Here is a 19064-nt window from a genome sequence, read left to right as displayed (position 1 = left end):
CTGTAAGGCCTCCATATCCTCGCGGGAGTCCACAGCTCCTCCTATTTCTTTGAAATATATTTTTTAATACCAGCCTAAACTGTGTTTCTGTCTATTTAGACTTCAAATAGGGAAACTTTTGTTTGTTTGTTTGGGGGTGGGGGGTAGATACATTAAAATGTATATACTAGGAGGAGTTGTGGTGGCAGAATTAAGAGACAGAAAAAACTATTTTCAGCTACTAGTGCTCTCTGGCTGACTGAAGATTAGCATTGCAAGATGTTTATATCCTGCTACCAATATTATGTTGCTTAGTTCCCTTCCATCTATACAAATAATCAGCTCTGCCTCATGGAAAATAACATTTTCCTGGCATTGACAAATACTTTTTCTCCTTTACTAGAAGCAAACATTGTCATAGCCAAATGACATATTACAGTTTCCAGAATTGCAAGATAGGAAAATAATTGTGAGGTAAAATAACAAAAATCATACATAATTTACTTACTAGATCAAGGGCAGAGCCTCCACCCAGATATTCCATTATTATCCATAATTTTGTATCCTGCAAAACAAAAGCAACAACAACAAAAAAAAAGAGTATTAAGTTTAAAAAAAAAAATCAGTTAAGTTAATGGGACTTGTTCCATTCTTTTTGCTGAAGAAAGAATCTACAGTTTTTGAAAGGCCACTAACGTTTAGCAGTTCCTCCAAAATATCTTTGGATTAATCTTTTAAGATATCTTATTTTTAGTCCCATCTGATAAGGAATTAATTTAGTCTGTCACAAGCTATTTACACAATTGTATGTGTTCAAGAAAGTTTAATTACGTTCCTCTAAATTAACAAGACAAAGCTACTTCACATTTACCAATGGGTAAGAGCACAGATATTAGAAGTTCATTACTTCCAAATAATTGACGCATACTCTTAATGTCACACTCAAGCTCATTTCATGGTACCTCTTTTTTGTACTGATATTAATACTACTAGAATATAGACAGTATCCAGGGAAGAAGAAACTTTAATCCCTACCAAAGAGTCAAGTAGCAGAAGGAAACCTCTTGCCTTTATGCCAGCTAGAACTGGACAAGTATTCTGAGCCTGAGTTCACCAGCATATTAACTCTCAAAAGCCACCCACCTACTTGTTCTTATCAGACTCCTTAGTACATTTTGCAAAAGTATCTTCTGAGACAAGAAAGACAGACAGGGGCCACTCAATGAAAATGGAGGAGAATAAACTTACATTTTAAAACTCTTGACTATAGACATTCAGAATACCAAATAATAATTACATTACATAAAATATGTTCCCTTTCCTTAGAAAAAAATGTCTTGATTTGGTTGATTATCTTTATTTGTACAGATACTCCAAAATACTTTCTTCAATTAGCCTGACTCCTGTCTAGGTTGACTTAAATTTAAAATTCATTCTTGGCATCTCTGCGTTGTTTCATTTTCTTGAACAGTCATCTGTCTGACCTAAGGAAGAATACCAGTAAGTTTTCTCCAGTACTGCTTATGCATCTGATATATGGTATAGAATTTTGGACAACTGTGTTCAACAAAGATGAAGCAAACTAGTAATAAAGAGTATTTATGATTACTATAGCAATTTGTTAGCTTTAGCTAGTAAAATAAAAGCTAACAACAACAAAAAAAATCAAGCTACTATATTCTCAAGGGAAACCTTGATACATATTATAGGAATGTTTAACACAAGATAAACAATACACTATGCTAAGAAAGAGACTGGACCCAGTCATTTCTTTCCACTGTTTGCAGCATCTTACTCCCAAATACACTAAGAAAAGCAGTTAGTCCACCTTTTCCTTGCAGTACCAGCCTTGAAACATGTTTTAAAGCAAGGCCATAAATCGACCAGATAGATATTCAAATGAAATTGCTGTGTGGAACTTATGGTGGGTTTTGTTTTAGTTTTTATGATTATTAAGTTATATTATGGTTTGTTAGTTTTAACTCTACATACTAAACATTCACAAGACTTCTAGCATAAAAATGTAGGGATCTCTCAGAGCAAGGAGCATATAAATAGCAACAATATTTATTTACTTTATCCTGCAAAATAAAACTTAATGCAAAAATAACAGCTCACAGCCAGGGCCCATAAAACTGAATACTCATCTATAAAGCTGGATTAAAATTTTTTAGAAAAGTGATAAATGTATTGCAGAACATAACTTTTTCTAAATCCCCTTAGGGATTAAAAAATTTTATCCCTTAGTACTCATTTAAGCCTTTTAGTCATTATTATAGCTGTAGTTCCGTCTGTATCTGTCCCTTCTCTGGTCTCAGAATGCACCTTCTGTAGGGAAATGCACACAGCCCTCCCCACCTACCTTCAGTTACAAAAATAGTAAAATTTTTAGGTAAGACCCTGAATTAGAGTTCCTTCACCATCCACTATTTTTAACACACAGATCCAGCTACATTTAGATACCTTTCTTCAGGAGTCAACTAATATTATTTGACAAACACAGCCTCGTTGAAAATATTTTAAAATTGCCAGAACACATTTTTTAGGGAGAAAAAGTAATTTTAAAACGTAATCTATCTTAGTACCTACATACATCATTTTGGTAACGCTTACTTTCTGCAGACACCACAGATATCCCAAGAATTACAGCTCATCTTGAGAGAGTCCCTTATAGTGCTGAAATACTTGTTTGCTGCTAAGAGTTTCTCAGATTTTGCCTGTCCCTTCAAGGCTCCAGATCCTAACAGTTCCAGAACAAGTAAGCTTCTGAGAAGCATCTTATAGTAAGTCATTTCATCTTCAGAGATCTTCCCACACTTGATCAAAATTTTATATACATATTTTGCTTCAGCCTGATAACGCCTTTTAAATCTGCATGAAATTCCCTGAATATTCAAATTTTGTGTGCCTGCAAAATTAAATTACTATTAAAATTAAACGTAAAATGCAAACACGCCAACTGTATTGCTACTTTTTATTTCAACGGAAATGCCTGGGTAGGAAAGAACAAGGTAAAACAAATGAAGCCCCCGATCCTCTCAAAAACAGGGGGAAAAAAACCAACCAAACCAAAAAAACACCCCACCTCACCAAGAAGTCAATAAGAGATGCATCTTCCCTTTTCCATCATCTCAATTACCTTGTGGATTTAAAGAGCTCACAACTTGAAATAAGATACAATTTCCCAAAAGATAAATTCTCTATGAAACTAGCTACTAAATTCTCCAGCTGAAAATTAGAAATTAGAGGTAGCAGAAAATAACTAAAAAAACCACATTTAATAATATTATTTTAATTACATAGTTACACAGTCATGTAACACAATTATACAGCTACAAATTATACAATTCATAGTCTTTTTAAATCAATATTTATCCTTTTCAATTATTTTCCTGGTTTGCTCAGTCTTTGCTCCTGAAAACTGCTTGGAGCCACATGTCTGAATCTACAATATAAAAGCCATGGATCCAGTAAACTCAGTAATACTACATTTTAAAACAAGTAAAGCATGGAAATGCAATTAGGGAACACACACACATAACTGTATCTGTATCCCAGTGGGAAGCTAAGCAACAGCAATCTTATTACAATTATGGCATCTTTATATCTGTAGCCCAAGATTCAAAGTAATTTTTAATTCCCTATGGTTCCTCCTCCTCCTCCTCACCACAGAAATACTGCTCAACTTCATGGATGTTTTCAGGGTTTTTGGTAAGTTTTCATCATTCGTATGAAGTATCTGAACAGATGTAATTACTATTGCAGTGAATCTTGCTATCACTTTTAACTAATTCTTGCTGGAAATTTTTTTTCACTTTCTTATTTAAAATCTGCATACATTGCTTAACAAGAAAAAGCAAAGAAATGCTTTTGGTGAGACAGTTTTAATGAATTGCTTAATACATATTCTATCTTAGAGCCAGTAACCTATATATACTTACTTTATGCCTTGCAGCACAAGGCAAGTAGAGCACTACTATCAACTGACTTTGGCATCACCAGAGCAACACGCCTCCTTCTTTCCTTCCTTTTCAAGTATCTCTGGCACGCTTCACATTCCCTAACACCTACTGTCACTTTCCTTTTTAAAGCTGCCCAAATTCTTTTTTTGCTTGTAATTCTCACATTCTTCTGTATATATTCCCCACTTTTCCTCTCAAATAGAACACCAAAAGCACTAAATTTTCTTCCATAGCCTAGACTAGTAATTATATATTACACATAATCACTTATATTTTCAAGAAGATACTACGCTTATATACTGAGACTAGCAACATTCAGTACTCCATTTTAAGATCTGAAATAAGACCAGTTTTCTTCTTTTAACCATCAGTCACAACACAGCACTGAATTTTCTTCCAAATACAGTGAAGCCATGGTGAGTCATCAATCCAAATTTAGGATTATTATTTCTTTATAAACAATGAGCACATTAATGAGGGCACATGGAACATTTCCTTTTTCACAGTAGGAACAAGAGGTTTTCCTCTGATGCCATGAAACTGAGGAAAGGAACAGCTTTGGAATCCAAAAGAAGTTTTGATACAGAAAGGCAGAGTTTCTGTAAATCCTTTCCAAACTAGTTTGCTGCTCTTGAGGTCTGACTTCTGATTTTAACTCTAGAACCACACAAAAACCTTACAACAGCAGCTTTACCTCTAATGAAATATTCTCCATTAAGTAATTATTACACCATGAAATTATTTGTAAAATAAGTACAGTTACAGCAGGTAAAGAACTTCTAATATGTAAAAATCAAGGACTATACACCAAAAAAAAAAAGGCCATCCACCCAAAAAACTCCTCTAGAGTCTAGAAGTACATTTTAACCGAAATCAGAGGAGTATAGAAGACATATACAGAAATAAGCAATCAAGATTAAAATGTTTGTTTATAAGTCCTTATGAAGTTAGTAAAACATCTGAATAAACATGGAGAGGCCCATCTTCAGAGATGCTTTGGGGTTTTTTTGTTGTTGGTTTGTTTGGGTTTTTTTACCTGAAGAACATGTTCCCACATTTCTTAGCACTGTGATATTATACAGGAGAGATTGACCTAAAGCAATCAAGCCACAGTATGTATTGATGAAAATGTTTCTAAATCACCTTTCTTGAGGGAAGGAGAGGTTGCAGAGGAAAACATAACACAGAGTCACAAAAGAGGACTATAAGGACTCGGAAGTAAGAGCACCAAGTGACCTGTACAGTAATTTAGAATTCAACTAAGAGTCTTAAATCAAGCAAATCAACTAATGCAATTTGAAAACAGTAGCACAACAGTGAACATGTTTGTTTCTAAGTGAAATAAAATCCCCCCACCTATTGTGAGAAAGATAATTTCCCACCTTAAATTTATTGTGAGAAAGGGTATTTCCCACCTTCAATTTATGGTACACAACTAGCAGCAGAATAGAGGGTATTTATAAATACGTATAAAAGGCTTGTTTAGCTCTGGAGACAAGCCATCTCCAAATTCCACTTAGAATCTATATTTACAAGCACTTTAACTTCTGTCAACAATCACAAGCTAGAAATTACATACCTGATTGAAATAACACAACAGATTTGCTAATCAAAATAAGAACTAGCTTAAGTTGATCTATATACTAAAAGTTTTACCATCACTGGATTAGTAGAAAAACCTACAGTACTGAAAAACAGAAACAGAATACCTTGGACAGAACCTCAACTAATCTGAAAAGAACGAACTAGTTCCAAAATTGATATGCACTGCACAGTGTGATGTGTGATACTTTGTTTAATAAAAATTTCAGTTTAACTGGTATATATGCCAAAGTAATATGGGCCAGAAAGAGACTTATATTTCAATACTGGTATAAATTTGTATTAATATTCATACTGATTCTCCAGCATAAGAAACCATATTAAAAGAACTTGAGATACACAATGTATGCAACAGGATGACCTCTCTAAGTTGCATTCCTGCTACAGGTTGTTACCACTCCTCATGGAGATTTGTCTTCTGTTAACTTCATATATAAAAACACCCAGGGAAGTTTGACAGCTGTAGCAACCAGAAGCTTCTCAAATACTTGCACACTGATTCTTAAATGTCTGACTTCAAAAACATGATGCAGAGATCATGGAACTTCTCTTCTATACCTACTTTAAGCAAACTTGCCCACTGATTCCCTGTTTTGGAAGGAAAGGATTTTTTTTCAGGATTTCTTCACACTTATGCTTTTAACGATACATCAGAAGTCCATGCTGCTCGACAAAGCCACCAGGTGGCAGAATCACATAATGGCAAAGATGGTCTCTCACCACCACCCCCCCAAAGAAGGTCCAGCCATGCAAGCCACGGAAGACAGAAGCACAAAACCACCTGTTTAACGTGATCTGAAAACATTTATCACTCCGACACCCTTCATAAAAACAGGAAGAAATTATTAACCAACGAGAAATACACCTTAAGGAATATGATCGCTCATATATCTGAATTCTTCAAAATGCTTTCCTTTCCTCACAATCATCAAGTTCAGCTTCAGGCACCATTTTATTCATTCACCATCTCCTTTCAACACCAAGTCACCATAGTAGTCACTGTCTTGTTCTACAGGATGAACAATAGGCACACCCTGGCATTTGAGTTCTCATTAACTCACATGGACATCTGTGAGCTTATACGCAGAGATATGATACAGGTCGATCAAAAAAAAATTAAGTTTTGTATGATGCCATAAATGATGCATTAAGGCAGTGACAGGAAAAGGCATTTATATATTTGTGGTTCCTGCTCCTCCTGGACAAGCGCAAACCTTTCCACAAGAACAGTAAATGTTAACAACTGTCTCAAATCTGAAAACATGTATCAAGAAGTACCAAGACCTCCAAAATATTTTAAATGCCCTTTGCCTGGAGCTTATCCTTTCATAAAAAAAGAATACATATACAAGAAAATTATTATTTTAGGCTTTAAAGAGAAGGCACCTATGAGCTGATGTACTGCCATTAGATCCTTGAAACTCATTGGGATTTGCAAACTCTCCAGCTGTTAGCTGACTGTTCAATTTCTAGGCCCACAGATTAGTATTAGAACAGATATCATTTGCCAGGAGCTCTTCAACAGTACGAAGTGGCTATTACTGTTACTCAGGAAATGCATGGTTTTGACAAGGAATACATACAGCTCTATCTCATCACCTCAATTCCTGTCATTTCTTGACTAGTTATAAATATTACCTATATATATTATTGGTTCAATTTAAATCTAATCAGAACAAGACCCAGTGCTGCCATCTGTTAACAGTGCAGAATGAATAGCATACCACTATCTGCTTTTGTTCCATTCTTTCCAGTACGCAATCCTTGGACAGAGGAGGTAAGCAATGCATCCTTGAACTTCAAACAGCCTATCCAGATGCCAGTTGGATTGCTCAATGTCTTTTGCTGGATTTCTCAACTCTTTTGACAGACAGAAGGGATGTGACCAAGGGTAGAATTACTGATTGCCAAAGAAAGTTATTTAGACTGCAGTTTCTCCAAAATTTGAACACCATGGGTACCCAGTTGTGTTAGTGTAAGTAGTAAATAATCAAGCCCTTTCCACTGCAAATGGACAAACCAATTCTACCACTCTATATCTAGGGTCCTATGACTGTTTAACAGTTATCAAGAAAGGTTATAATGATTTTACAAGCTTTCGGAACTGTCTTCACAGAAGACAAAGTCGGGGGGAAAAAAAAAAATCTTTCAGTGCCAATTCACACCACCTTTCTAAGACAGTACAGTTTGTTCTTAAAGGCAATCTCAGTAAGTACCATTTTTCTTCCATATCTGATGAACAAAAAGTTCTCCAGCCTTGTTACAAGGAATAAAGAATGCCACCATCATTCCAACACTTTCTACGAAGCATATTGAGTTTCATCATGCAGTTAGTCCTTCACTTGAATTTTTTTTGACAAGCTATTCATCTGCTAATATTCTTCCGTCTATTTCCACCTACTACTACAACACAAGCTTGTATAGATTGCTGTATCATTTTACAAAAGAGGAAGCTATTTGTTTATGTCATTACAGATTTCATTAAATAAAAACAAAGTATAGTATTTCCTAAAGACACTTGTTTCAGAGCATCTGAAAGATGGCATGGAAAGACAACTGTTGGTTTTGAAGAACAAGAGAAACTATTTTTATGAGAGAACAAGGCTAAAGACACCCAGGTTGTCTTAGCCACCAAAGATACCCTCTGGATAAATAATCCTCTCCCTCCCCTTCCCTCATCCTGTCACAACGAATGGTCCATGTTTTAGAGCAGAGTCTTCAAGTACTGTCCAGTGTTCTTAGGTGAAAAATAACTGAAACACCAACAGCTGCAGTGAATTAGCTATCTTTAACCTTGGAAATTAATATCCAGCGTCAGGGTTTTGGAGTATAAGAGAAGCAAAAGCAGATGCTATGAAATACAGATTAAGCTAATCTATTCATCAAGAAAGTATGAGCAAAAAATCGAGCCATGCCAAAGCAGATCATCTGGCATACTATTAAAGAGAACAGTTAAAATTGATCTCTCTTCTTAAATGAATGATTGAATTTTACTATAAAGTTTGAGAGGCTCCAAAGAGAAAGAACATTGCTTTGAGTATCAGTTCCCTCCAGGAAAAACTGACAAAGCAAAAACTAGATATACCTTTGAAAAGAATTCTTTAAGTATTTCATGAATTCCAGAGCCTCCAAACATAACACTTCCCACCCACAACTCGGTCTCTCGTTTTATCAGAATGCGTGTCCATCAACAGATATTTTATTTTAGACTAGAAAGTCTAGCAATTCTCAGCCGTTTCTACTCTTCCTTGCTGAATTCCTAGAGAAGTAGGCATAAGACTGAATTTATTTTAAAAAAACAGGAAAAACAAGAACAAACAAAAATACCTCCACTTTCACTGACACTATAAGGCCACTCAAGTGAAGGAAATAAAAGGTGCCTTTGTTTCCTTCTCATCTGCTCACGGGGAGGGGGAGCAACCCATTAATAAAAATAAACTATATTTGTGATTTAGCTTGTCTTACAGGAACAGAATGAACCTGGTAAGATTTACACAAGCTGTAGTGTGCTACTGCTCATTTTGGTGCATTCTGTAATACCTTGTAGAGATAAAAAAAGAAGTGTTAGAATTCCCAGAAAAAGATTTGCAGTTTTCCGGAAGTTTCCTTCCTTGAATTTGAATATTGGTTTTGCCTCTTTGAACAACAGTAGAAGGGGTATAGAAGTAACACATCATGTAAAGACTATATACTAAGAAAAAAAATCCAAATTCCTACAAGTGAACAACATAAAACATGTGTAGAAGATTACAAAAGAAAATTTTCTAATGAAACTAAGGAAGCTGACTACTGTAAAAGAAATCTCAGCATTTGGGAAAAAAAAACAACTAACCCAAACACAAAACCAAAAAAAAAAATCCAAACCCATAAAAACCAACAACCACCACTAAATATTTGAACACAGTCAAGCAAAACCCAAGCTAATTTAAATCTATCAACATAGCCAGGACCTGTAAACATTTTAAGTCTGAAGGATCTGCAAGTTGTTCATAATATCCAAAGGTAAATCTCTTCCAAAGCTAGGTAAGTGTACAATTAGGTGGGATAGTATTTCATAGGACGATCTGCTTCTTTACCGCCTCAACATATTTGAGTTACAATCTATAGAACCTTTGTATTTATATGGTAGAGCCCGATAAGGCGGTTAGATGGCAGTTATTAATAGTACTCTACACGGTCAGAAAGCTCTTACTTAGGTTTAAAGAAGTCAAAGTAATAGCTAAATAATATACTCTCATCATAAATGGAAAAAACAAGGCAAAACTTTACAGGACTTACTAACAGATATAGCTTAAATGGTCTGAGTGCTAACTATGCTCTCCAAATCTGCACCCTTAGGGAATAATAAAAAAAAAAAAAAAAAAAAAAAAAAAAATCTGTCCAGCAAACATATAACCCATATCTACTACTGGTCTACTACACACCCAAATATTCCCATTAAAAAAAAAAACTACCAACAAAACCCAAGAAAGTTCTTCCTTATGATTCCAGTCATATTCTTAGTGCATTTCATATAACGTTTACTGGAATAAGAACAAGAAAAGCAAGATCTATAGCTGAGTATTCATACAAGTGACCTGAAGGTAGGTGGGGAAGGGGTGGAAATCACCCCTGAAAAGTCTGCTTTTATAAAAAAATAAAAATAAGTAAAAAAGATAACATGGGATTTTTGTGTTTAAACTTCTGATGTCAAGGTAAACTTCTGTTTATTTTAAATTGCTCTTTCTACTAAAAAATTATTCCATAGACATTTGGAAGACATAAACAGCTGTGCTGCATCTAGGTGGCATCTCTAACAAGAAAAAAAAAAATCCTAAGGACGTATTTCCCTCCAGAATGAAATACAGTAATTTGTTTCTACAGAACTTTTCTGGGATAATGCTCACTAGAAATTTAAACACACAAAGAATTAGGTGGAAATCATCTGGATATTAAGGAATCATTCAGAGATCCACTTTTAAAAAAGGCTTTTAAAACTGTGTGGAACAAGCAGGGTTTGTTTGGAATTTTCTTCCCCTGACTTTAACCTTAAGGACCATGAATTGAGAAAAGCTCAACTTCGAGCCTCATCCAAAATACGAAAAACAAAATAAGGGAAGGAGGGGAGCACAAATCTGAGTACAAACCCAGGAAGTATAAAATGTCTTCTTCCCTTACACTGGGGGCACATTCTTAAGCAAACGGACGAGGATTCTGACAGCAATGGACATCTCCATGAATCTTAAGGGGGCTGCAACCAGCTGATGAGGCCTCACAGAGTTCTCAAAATCATGAAGGAGTGATGAACAGAAACCTTTAGGAGACGGTAATGCTGTACTAAAGAATATTACCACACTGAGGTGTAGGACTGATGAGAAGTATTTTGTCTGGGGAGCATTTCTGAGGCGCTTACCTCCTTTGAAGTCTCTTGGCGTCAGGATGAATGCTAGCTGTCCTCGGGCTGCCATCCCTTTGAGGGGAGGGAGATACAGATGAGCCCAAATGTTCTCTTCTAAACACAAGTCCTTACTGCAAGCTGGCCAAAAGGTCCCTGCAATCAAAGAAATCATTGTGGTTTTGCATGTGGCGCATTTATGTCCTTTAATCAAGGTTTGTCAGCCATCTAACATGTTCAACCACAAAGAAAAAAATAAATGCTGGGTAGCCAATGCAGAACAGAGACTAAGAAAAGAGAAGAATTGTTCATTCCAGTTGGGACACGATGAACTCCATGAAAAACACAGGCAACATGATTTTTCAGACTAAGCAGAACCACCTCAGTATACAGTATTTTATGCATGTATATATGTACCAAAAAAAAAGCTATTTGCCTTTGGAATCATTTTCCAACACTCTGAAACTCCAGCCTTCTTCAGATTAAGAAACAATATCACATTTTCATTTCTAGACACACATACTAGTCAATGTATTCTACAATCTAATGCAGCAGTCACTCTTCAACAATTACCTCTTACAATTACCACAGCAGTATACAATTAATCCTTAAATGCATTCTTTTTGCCATAAGCTAGTCATAACAGAGCTTGCAGAACCACTTGCTAGGAAAAAAAACAATGAAAGTTCTGTCACAGTACTGATAAAAGATTCCTTCTGCAGAACATTTAGCAGACTTTTGTGTTTGCATGCCAACATGCTAGAGCCACGAGCTCCATGTTTTCCTTAGTGCGAGTCATCTCTAACAGTGTCCATATTCACAGCCTCTTTGGCACATTTCCTGGGCACATGCCCTTCCACCATAGAAATGGATCTTTATAGCCCAGCTGTCACAAGCCCAGACATGTCATATTAAGCACATGATTTCCCAGAGCTCCAAACTAATGGGCAATCTTGGTTTGTAATTCTTCTACCAAAGTATATTACAGTAGAAGCAAACAGACACATATTTCTTGTATTGGCTGCAAAACCAGTTCCTAGCTAGTAAACACAAGAAACTTATACAACAGAAGAACTGTACACGTTTCACTTCCTAAAGGACTGTGTAACCACTTCAGAACACTAAGCGTACACAAATCCATACTCTTTCTCTTCCCACCTGCCTATGCCCATTTTCCCTCTTCTCGCTTCAAAAAACAGCGTTGGGAGAGTGAAAAATCTTGTCCCTTACAACCACTATCCTTTTAACTGTTAAATTATTTTACTACCTAGTGGGGCTGACAATAGTCTTCCCCCCCTGTCCTGTCCACCAGGCAAATAACTACTTCATAACCATGCCTATCTAGTCATTACCTATGGGGGAAAAAAAAACTAACTGAAATCTGTGGCAGATCTTTTCCCAGGAAGTCCATTTAAAGAGACACACAAAGATTAACAAGTGACTTACATGGTTCTACGACAATCCCAACACTTCATCTATTCACCTCTTACGGACAGTCACAAAGAAGGCAAGAAACACAAAAATGTAACCCATTATCAAAGCTCCATATGGAACTGACTATTACTGAGAGATACATCAAATGGTTATTAATAAACTGTACTAAGTCCCAAAATGGGAAATTGGAAGCAAAAGTAAATCAGCATTACTTTACAGAATTCATTTGTCCAGATAAATTGCATTAGAACAAAAGCAGAACAAATGAACCTTGCCTCTGATGAATACTGAGATTAATAATTTTTTTTCCAAGAAAATGTCACCCTACTTGCACCTAGGTATCTTAAACCTATTTAACTGGGGTAGTTCACACCAATAACACTCAGAGGTTTTATGAATTACTCCCCTCTCTAGACCAGAAATAAAATTCCAACAGAAAATATGAGCACAAGAAGCCCATCACCTCTACTGTCCAGAAAACAACTGCTCTAATGCTGACATCTATTCCTGTTTGCCCACTATATACAGTTAAATTCAAAATGAAAGGTACAACTCAAATTTACTTCTCCTTTGCAGAAATACCAATCCACCCATCAGTTTAATCTTTTTTTCACCACTTGTATATACAACTTCCAAGATCTTTCGCATCCCCGCTCTGCAGCCTGTAAATCTTTACTCCTCTTTTCCCTTCACCTTTTGCATTCACATTGCTATTAAATTCCACTGCTTCCTTTACAGAATATTCATAGGCAAATCCTTCTTCAAAACTCTTACTACTAAGGAAGTTGTATCTATCAGCCCTAGAATTGCCCAGGTTCTTCAACTCAGACTTCTGCCATGCACACATCATTTTTTCTTAGCTTGGGTTTTGCAAACCCCTTAATATTTTCCACTTTTTCTCTTTACAACTGTTCCCCTGACCTCTAATTACTGCTAAAAATACCTTCTATTCACACCCATCATTTCCATGCTGTCTTCCTCCCCTATGTTTTTGTTTCCTTCTTACAAATTGATGTTTCAAGGAACTGCTGAAGAAGGTAGAGAGGGAGAAAGCCTCAGTAACTACAAATGATGATTTTTATCCCAAATGTTATGCAACAGCTTACACCTTTAGTAGTATAATGAAAAAGCTAGATGGAAAGAACCTTAAGAATTCAGTTGAAAACACTGGTTCCTAAATACAAGAACTGTGATAGTTTTGAACTAATACAGTCCATAAACCTATTCACCATGGAACTTCCCTTTGGAAGTTCAATGTTTTTTACTCTAACCAACTTTTTCCAAATAACAATTTCTGAAAGTTCTACATTCAACCATTTTAATATGCTTATTAACATGCTCCGTAACATGCCAGGCTAAGATAATATTCCTTTAGATGTGTAAAGAATGTGACTTTTCTGCTTCTATACAACTATCTCCGTACAGACCATACGAAGACCTAGAAGAATCCATTTGACCCAAAGAACTGTATAAATGCTGAAGTATATTGAGGTAAAAGGAAGTTAACTGAGCAATACAAACTACCTAATGTTCACATTAAAAATATGACACAAACATAGTAACTATGTAAGAGCACAAGATTATGACAGAGGTATGTAAAGAAAGTTTTCAATTGAAATGGCAAGTGTTTTAGAGGTTCATGAGAACATCTGGTCAATAGACTGGCAGCCACCTGATAGTGCCATTGGTCACATTCTAGCTGAAAACCCTTGTGCCAGGAAGCCGATTTGGGCAACAAGATGGGGAACCAGCCCATGGAACTACTCCACCTAAACCTGGGCACAAATACATACACACACACATGCTTTTTTCAGCACTACTGTTGGCTGATCAAAGAAGTTCCATAAACAATAATTTCGCAGTGTGCTCCCATAAAACTTCAGACCAAACTGAACCATCAGTGTACAATCCTCCCCCATCCTTAAGAAAAAAAGGCAGTTAGTCCCCTGCCTACTCAGTGAGCTGAACCACTTCACTGAAAGTTGAAATAACCCGTGCTGCTAGGGTGAGGAAGTGGCCAGTTGCAAGGCAGAGTTGGACTTCCCCTTTCAGCAGCAGCAGAAAAAAGCTTGCACCTAGGTACCATACTAATACTCCCTTTTCAGATATCTCACAGGCCCGCAGCAACAACTGTAGCAGTTAACACACAAGATACAAGAGGATGCTTGATGTAAACAATATTACATAGTATTAGAAAGCAATGCTATGTCATCCTGACCTGTATGGCCAAACTAAATACAAGGCTTCATGTTACAGCTAATCTAGAAGCAAGCTGTTACCAAAATTCATGGTTCTTCTCTCTCCCCCTACCTCCCAACTTCAGGGCCACCCAACTCCACTTTTTTTTTTTTTCCCCTCACCAGACCTAGCAATTTTGAAGCCACAGGTCTGGACTGGCTAATCTGTAAGAGTTTTGGATTTGCTCTTTTCAAGAGCCAGGTTACTTTTGGAAGGGGCAGGAGAAGGCATTGGAGAAACTTGTTTCCCAGATGAACCAAGTCATTCCACAGTCAACAGGTCCAATACAAGTAAAATGACAGGAACATGAAAGCAGGATGGGGAACAAGATACTGTTGCTGCCTATTTCAGCAGCAGCTACCTGTTAGATCTTCCTAAAGGCAGGTACCAAGACATGAAATTATGAACAGAGTATTTCATACCATACAGAAGCCAGCAATCAGAGCAGTACAGAGGCAGCTTTTAAGGCCATCACAACAAGCACAACACAAACATATTACTTCCAAGAAATGATATTTTGCATTGAGCTTTCTAAATTTTTATTTAAAATAAGATCAGAATCAACTCAGTTAAGTACCTAAATGTCGGGTAATACTAAATATAGTTATTACAAACTCTCAGGAGTTTTTTGAGATATACTAGTGATGCTTCCCAATCTGGATACACTCGTACAGTAAGAATTACTTAGCCACAAATGAGTAACAGTGCAGAACTGATTACACTGATAAACAGGAAAATTCTTGAGGTAAACATTGTTTACTAGGTAGGTTTTTCCACAGATTCAGAAAAATAGGACAATATGATGCAGATTCCAGAAAGTGACAATAATCCCTTGGACTGCTGAAGGGAAGTAGTGGAATAAAAAGTTTCTAAATTCACATTCAAAACAATATCTTTGAATAAAGACAACGCAAACAAGGGACTCTCTTCTCATTAAAAAGCACAACAAATTACTACTTTTGTCCTTCCCTGTAGCCAAGACTATGGGCAGCAAAGGTTCAGAGTTGCAAGGTAACCACCTCTGAAACAAGAAGGGACCAAACTTTTTTAAATATGAAAACAGGGCCTCACAGCAAAACCACTTGTGCTACAGATAGACAGAGTTCATCAGTTCTTTCACACCCTTTTGCCTTTGTCTTATTTACTGCTGTTAGGGTCTGCATCAACGGAAGCTTTCAACTTGTTCTTTAAATCAGTAGGCTGACTAGATCTGAAAGCCTACCAGGACCATTACAGAAACTCTTTTGCTACCTCTTTCAGGGCTGTCCAGCCAGATGCCAGTTCCACAATCACTGCAGAAAAAGGCAATACCTGTTCAGCTCCTCTGGAGGCTAGTGCTGCCTGGTTAGAACACAGCGGGTTACCAGGGGCTTCAGAAAAAAAGTAAGCATAGCAGAACAGGGACTGCCTCACAGGAACCCGTGCCTCATTTTGTTCCTAACACTGTCACAGTAAGAGAGAATTTGCAGTCCCAGCCTCCCTCTCATTTCAGCTGCAGTAATTCCTACTGGATAAGACAATTCCATCTGGCTTTGGTCAAGAGAACAGAGAAGGCACTCCGTCACCTCAACCCCTTACTAAATGCAGTAATGACAACATGGCTGCAATTGTAGCAGGCAAAATGAAAGATAGTTTCAGCTTTTTTCATTTAAGTGTGCCTAACCCCCATCCAAAGTTCAGTGACTTTGGTTTGCAAAAGTCAAGTCTGAAAGGGCACTAGCTGCTGCTGCAGGGCTGGGCACACAACACAAATGATGGAACATCAAGAAACTACTGACACATTTCACTTCTCCCTGTGCTGAGTAGCAGCCCCTGTTGCAGTGGATTCGACAGTCCCAATGTTAAGTGGGAATCTCTGCACTGCCCTCCCACCCCGACAATCACGATGTAACCTGCCACGGTCTGCCTGCTATAATAACTACGACAGAATGCACCAAGTCCATTAACTTCTGGCTGACCCACAGTATACATTTAAGGTCACATCAGTTCAGAGATGCTCATAAAAGTTAAAATAAACCAGTTAAACCTGTAAAGCAAAAGGACATTGACATAGAATTTACTGAAGTCACATATAAACACCCACATTCAAAGTTCCATTACCAGGATTGCTGTGGCAAGAATATTCAACATATCCACATTAATGTCCTTGAGTTTCCTAAAGCATGCAACCTTAGATTCTTTAAACTCGGCAAATTTTTAAAAATTTAAAAAAAAATAACTGCAAGTGACATAAAATCCACCTCATATGAACTTTTAAAATATTTAAGCTATCTTCCCTTTAAAAAAGTGTGTGTGATTACCAGATGAAATTTGCTTAGCTTGACCGCTCAGCAATTACATCTTGTTGTATTTTGGCGTAACAGATTAGAAAGCAGTGAACTATCACCACTTAAACATGGAAAAGCTTTCATATACAGAGTCACTTCCAAATCTTCTCTTGGATAAACAAAATCAAGCCTGAACTTCAGTCTTTCTCTGGAATACAGGCTTTCCAAACCTCAAACTGTTCCTGAAGCTCTTTACTGAATGCATTGCAGCTTTCCAGCCACACTGTGAACTGGCCATATTACTCCAAGAACAGCCTCACTGATGCCATGTACACCAAAGTCCTAGCCAACACAAGATTTGTTTTGGCTCAGCCACAGCATTACTTACCAACCCCATGTTCATCTGATTACCTAAAATAAACTATAGATTACTTTCAGAATCACTGCTTTTCAAAAATAAATCTTTATTTCTAGATTTCATTTGCCTGAACTCATTGTTCTACAGAGCTCAGTTAATCAACTTCATAGAAGTGGCATGTGTTTTTTTCTTGAGGGTATATTGTGTCATTCATAAAATTTAACCAGAAGCTATTTTCTGTTTTCTTGCAGTCTATATAAATACCAGCTTGACTTTTAGCAGTAGATATATTATATCCTAGACATGAAATAAAAACCCATACAGGTATAAAGACTAAAACAAAAATTATCAGCAGCTATCCTTTATGAACCTTACCAGCATCAGTTTTTTTGTTTGTTTTTTTTTTAAAGTATTCTTATAATACTTTTACATATGGGAAGTTGTCTGGGTCAAAAAAGGGGGGAAATAAACGAGAAGTCTGATTCTCCTTGGGTCAAGAAGTCTAAACAGTTCAAAAGAGGGTATCTCAAAAGGTACAAAGTATGCAAGAAAAACACATCTGAACGATGAAGAAACATGAGCTTAGAGACAGTAATATTTTTTAAAATACATACTACAAGACTAGCTCAATACCAATTCAGTATCACTTGTACCTAGTTACATTGGATGTTGAAACTACTTAGTGACCATTTGCTCTACCATTATATTCATATGTATAGAAGTCTGACAGGAAATTTAAAGAGTTTTTAATGTATACATACATCTATAAACACATTGATCTCAGCTTCTGCCCACATACACGTATTAACCTCAGCTTTGAGCGTGACATACATATACACAGAAAAAGCCAAGATTCTTTATTCTTCCTATGTATGTCATACATATATAAAAAAAGACAAGAAACTTTATTCTTCAACAATTTAAAGATAAAGATAAATTAATTTCCTCTTATATAATTCTGAATAATAATACAAAATCAAAGAAATATGAAAATGTTATGAAAATATAATAAACCAGTAATTAAAGTTATTAACAAAACCGAAGAAACATTATCAGAGAGGCATCTGGATCTTGGAAATTAAAGAGATTCCAAACAACTTGGCCTAAAATGGACAAGAGAAGCAACTTCAGAACCAAATCTAACTAAGCTCTTAAGAAATTGGTAAAGCAGAATAAGATGCAAAAAGCAGAGCCAACAGGCTCCTAGACAGAAAAACTTTTAGAATAAGTAGCATAGCAATACTTTTACAGAGTTACAGCATGGCAAAACTCAGAAGAGACAGCAAATAACTTCAGACAATTTTATAAGAAAAATAAAAAAATAAAATAAATCTAACAAGAAACACAAAGAATCCTTATTCCATTACAAAGGAGGCAGTGGATGTCATTACCTAAAATCTAAGGAAGTAAACAGACCCAGCGAAGTTTCATCAATGAATTTTATAAGGATCTAAAAAGAACTATAATCCTTCTATCCATGGACCATTTAACCAGATCATAGATGGAACAGATGAACCCTTCATATGGAAGACAGCAAGGATAGATATAGTTCCCAGAGAAGAGAGAACAGGAGTCACTACCTACTTTGTTAAGCCTACTTCATTAAGGAACATTGATACAGGTTTTTAAACACACCATGGCAGATAAGGAATGGCAATCCCTCCAGATATATGCACCCACATAAACCATGTTGCTGTGATATGCTTCAAGAGCAACATTCTAGTTACTATCTCCTACAGTAGACAAAAGCCCTTTGTCCCAATAGAATGGGAACATGAAGACATATTTTAAAATGTGGCTTTAGAAAGGAGTATTTGCATTTCTGTTTTATATAAAGACCTTAGGGTTTC

At 36.4% G+C, this 19064-nt stretch overlaps 1 protein-coding gene across 4 annotated transcripts in view; it reads right to left on the bottom strand.

The window, feature by feature from the left end:
- The window catches only part of STK24 (serine/threonine kinase 24), a 64556-nt gene that overhangs the window by 24213 nt on the left and 21279 nt on the right, over window positions 1-19064 (bottom strand). For 2 of the 4 annotated variants that reach the window (XM_030036539.1, XM_030036540.2), the window contains exons 2-3: window positions 10936-11073; window positions 488-544 (exon numbers count right to left, since the gene is read on the bottom strand). In XM_030036539.1, coding sequence (XP_029892399.1) covers window positions 488-523 — 36 coding nt within the window. In that variant the 5' untranslated portion in view covers window positions 524-544; window positions 10936-11073. The remainder of the gene's footprint in view (window positions 1-487; window positions 545-10935; window positions 11074-19064) is intronic. The other 2 variants (XM_030036536.1, XM_030036537.2) reach the window with 1 other exon arrangement.

The sequence above is a fragment of the Aquila chrysaetos genome, chromosome 14 (assembly GCF_900496995.4).
Source record: "Aquila chrysaetos chrysaetos chromosome 14, bAquChr1.4, whole genome shotgun sequence".
Lineage (NCBI taxonomy): Eukaryota > Metazoa > Chordata > Aves > Accipitriformes > Accipitridae > Aquila > Aquila chrysaetos.
This window is presented reverse-complemented; position numbering and strand designations above follow the sequence as displayed.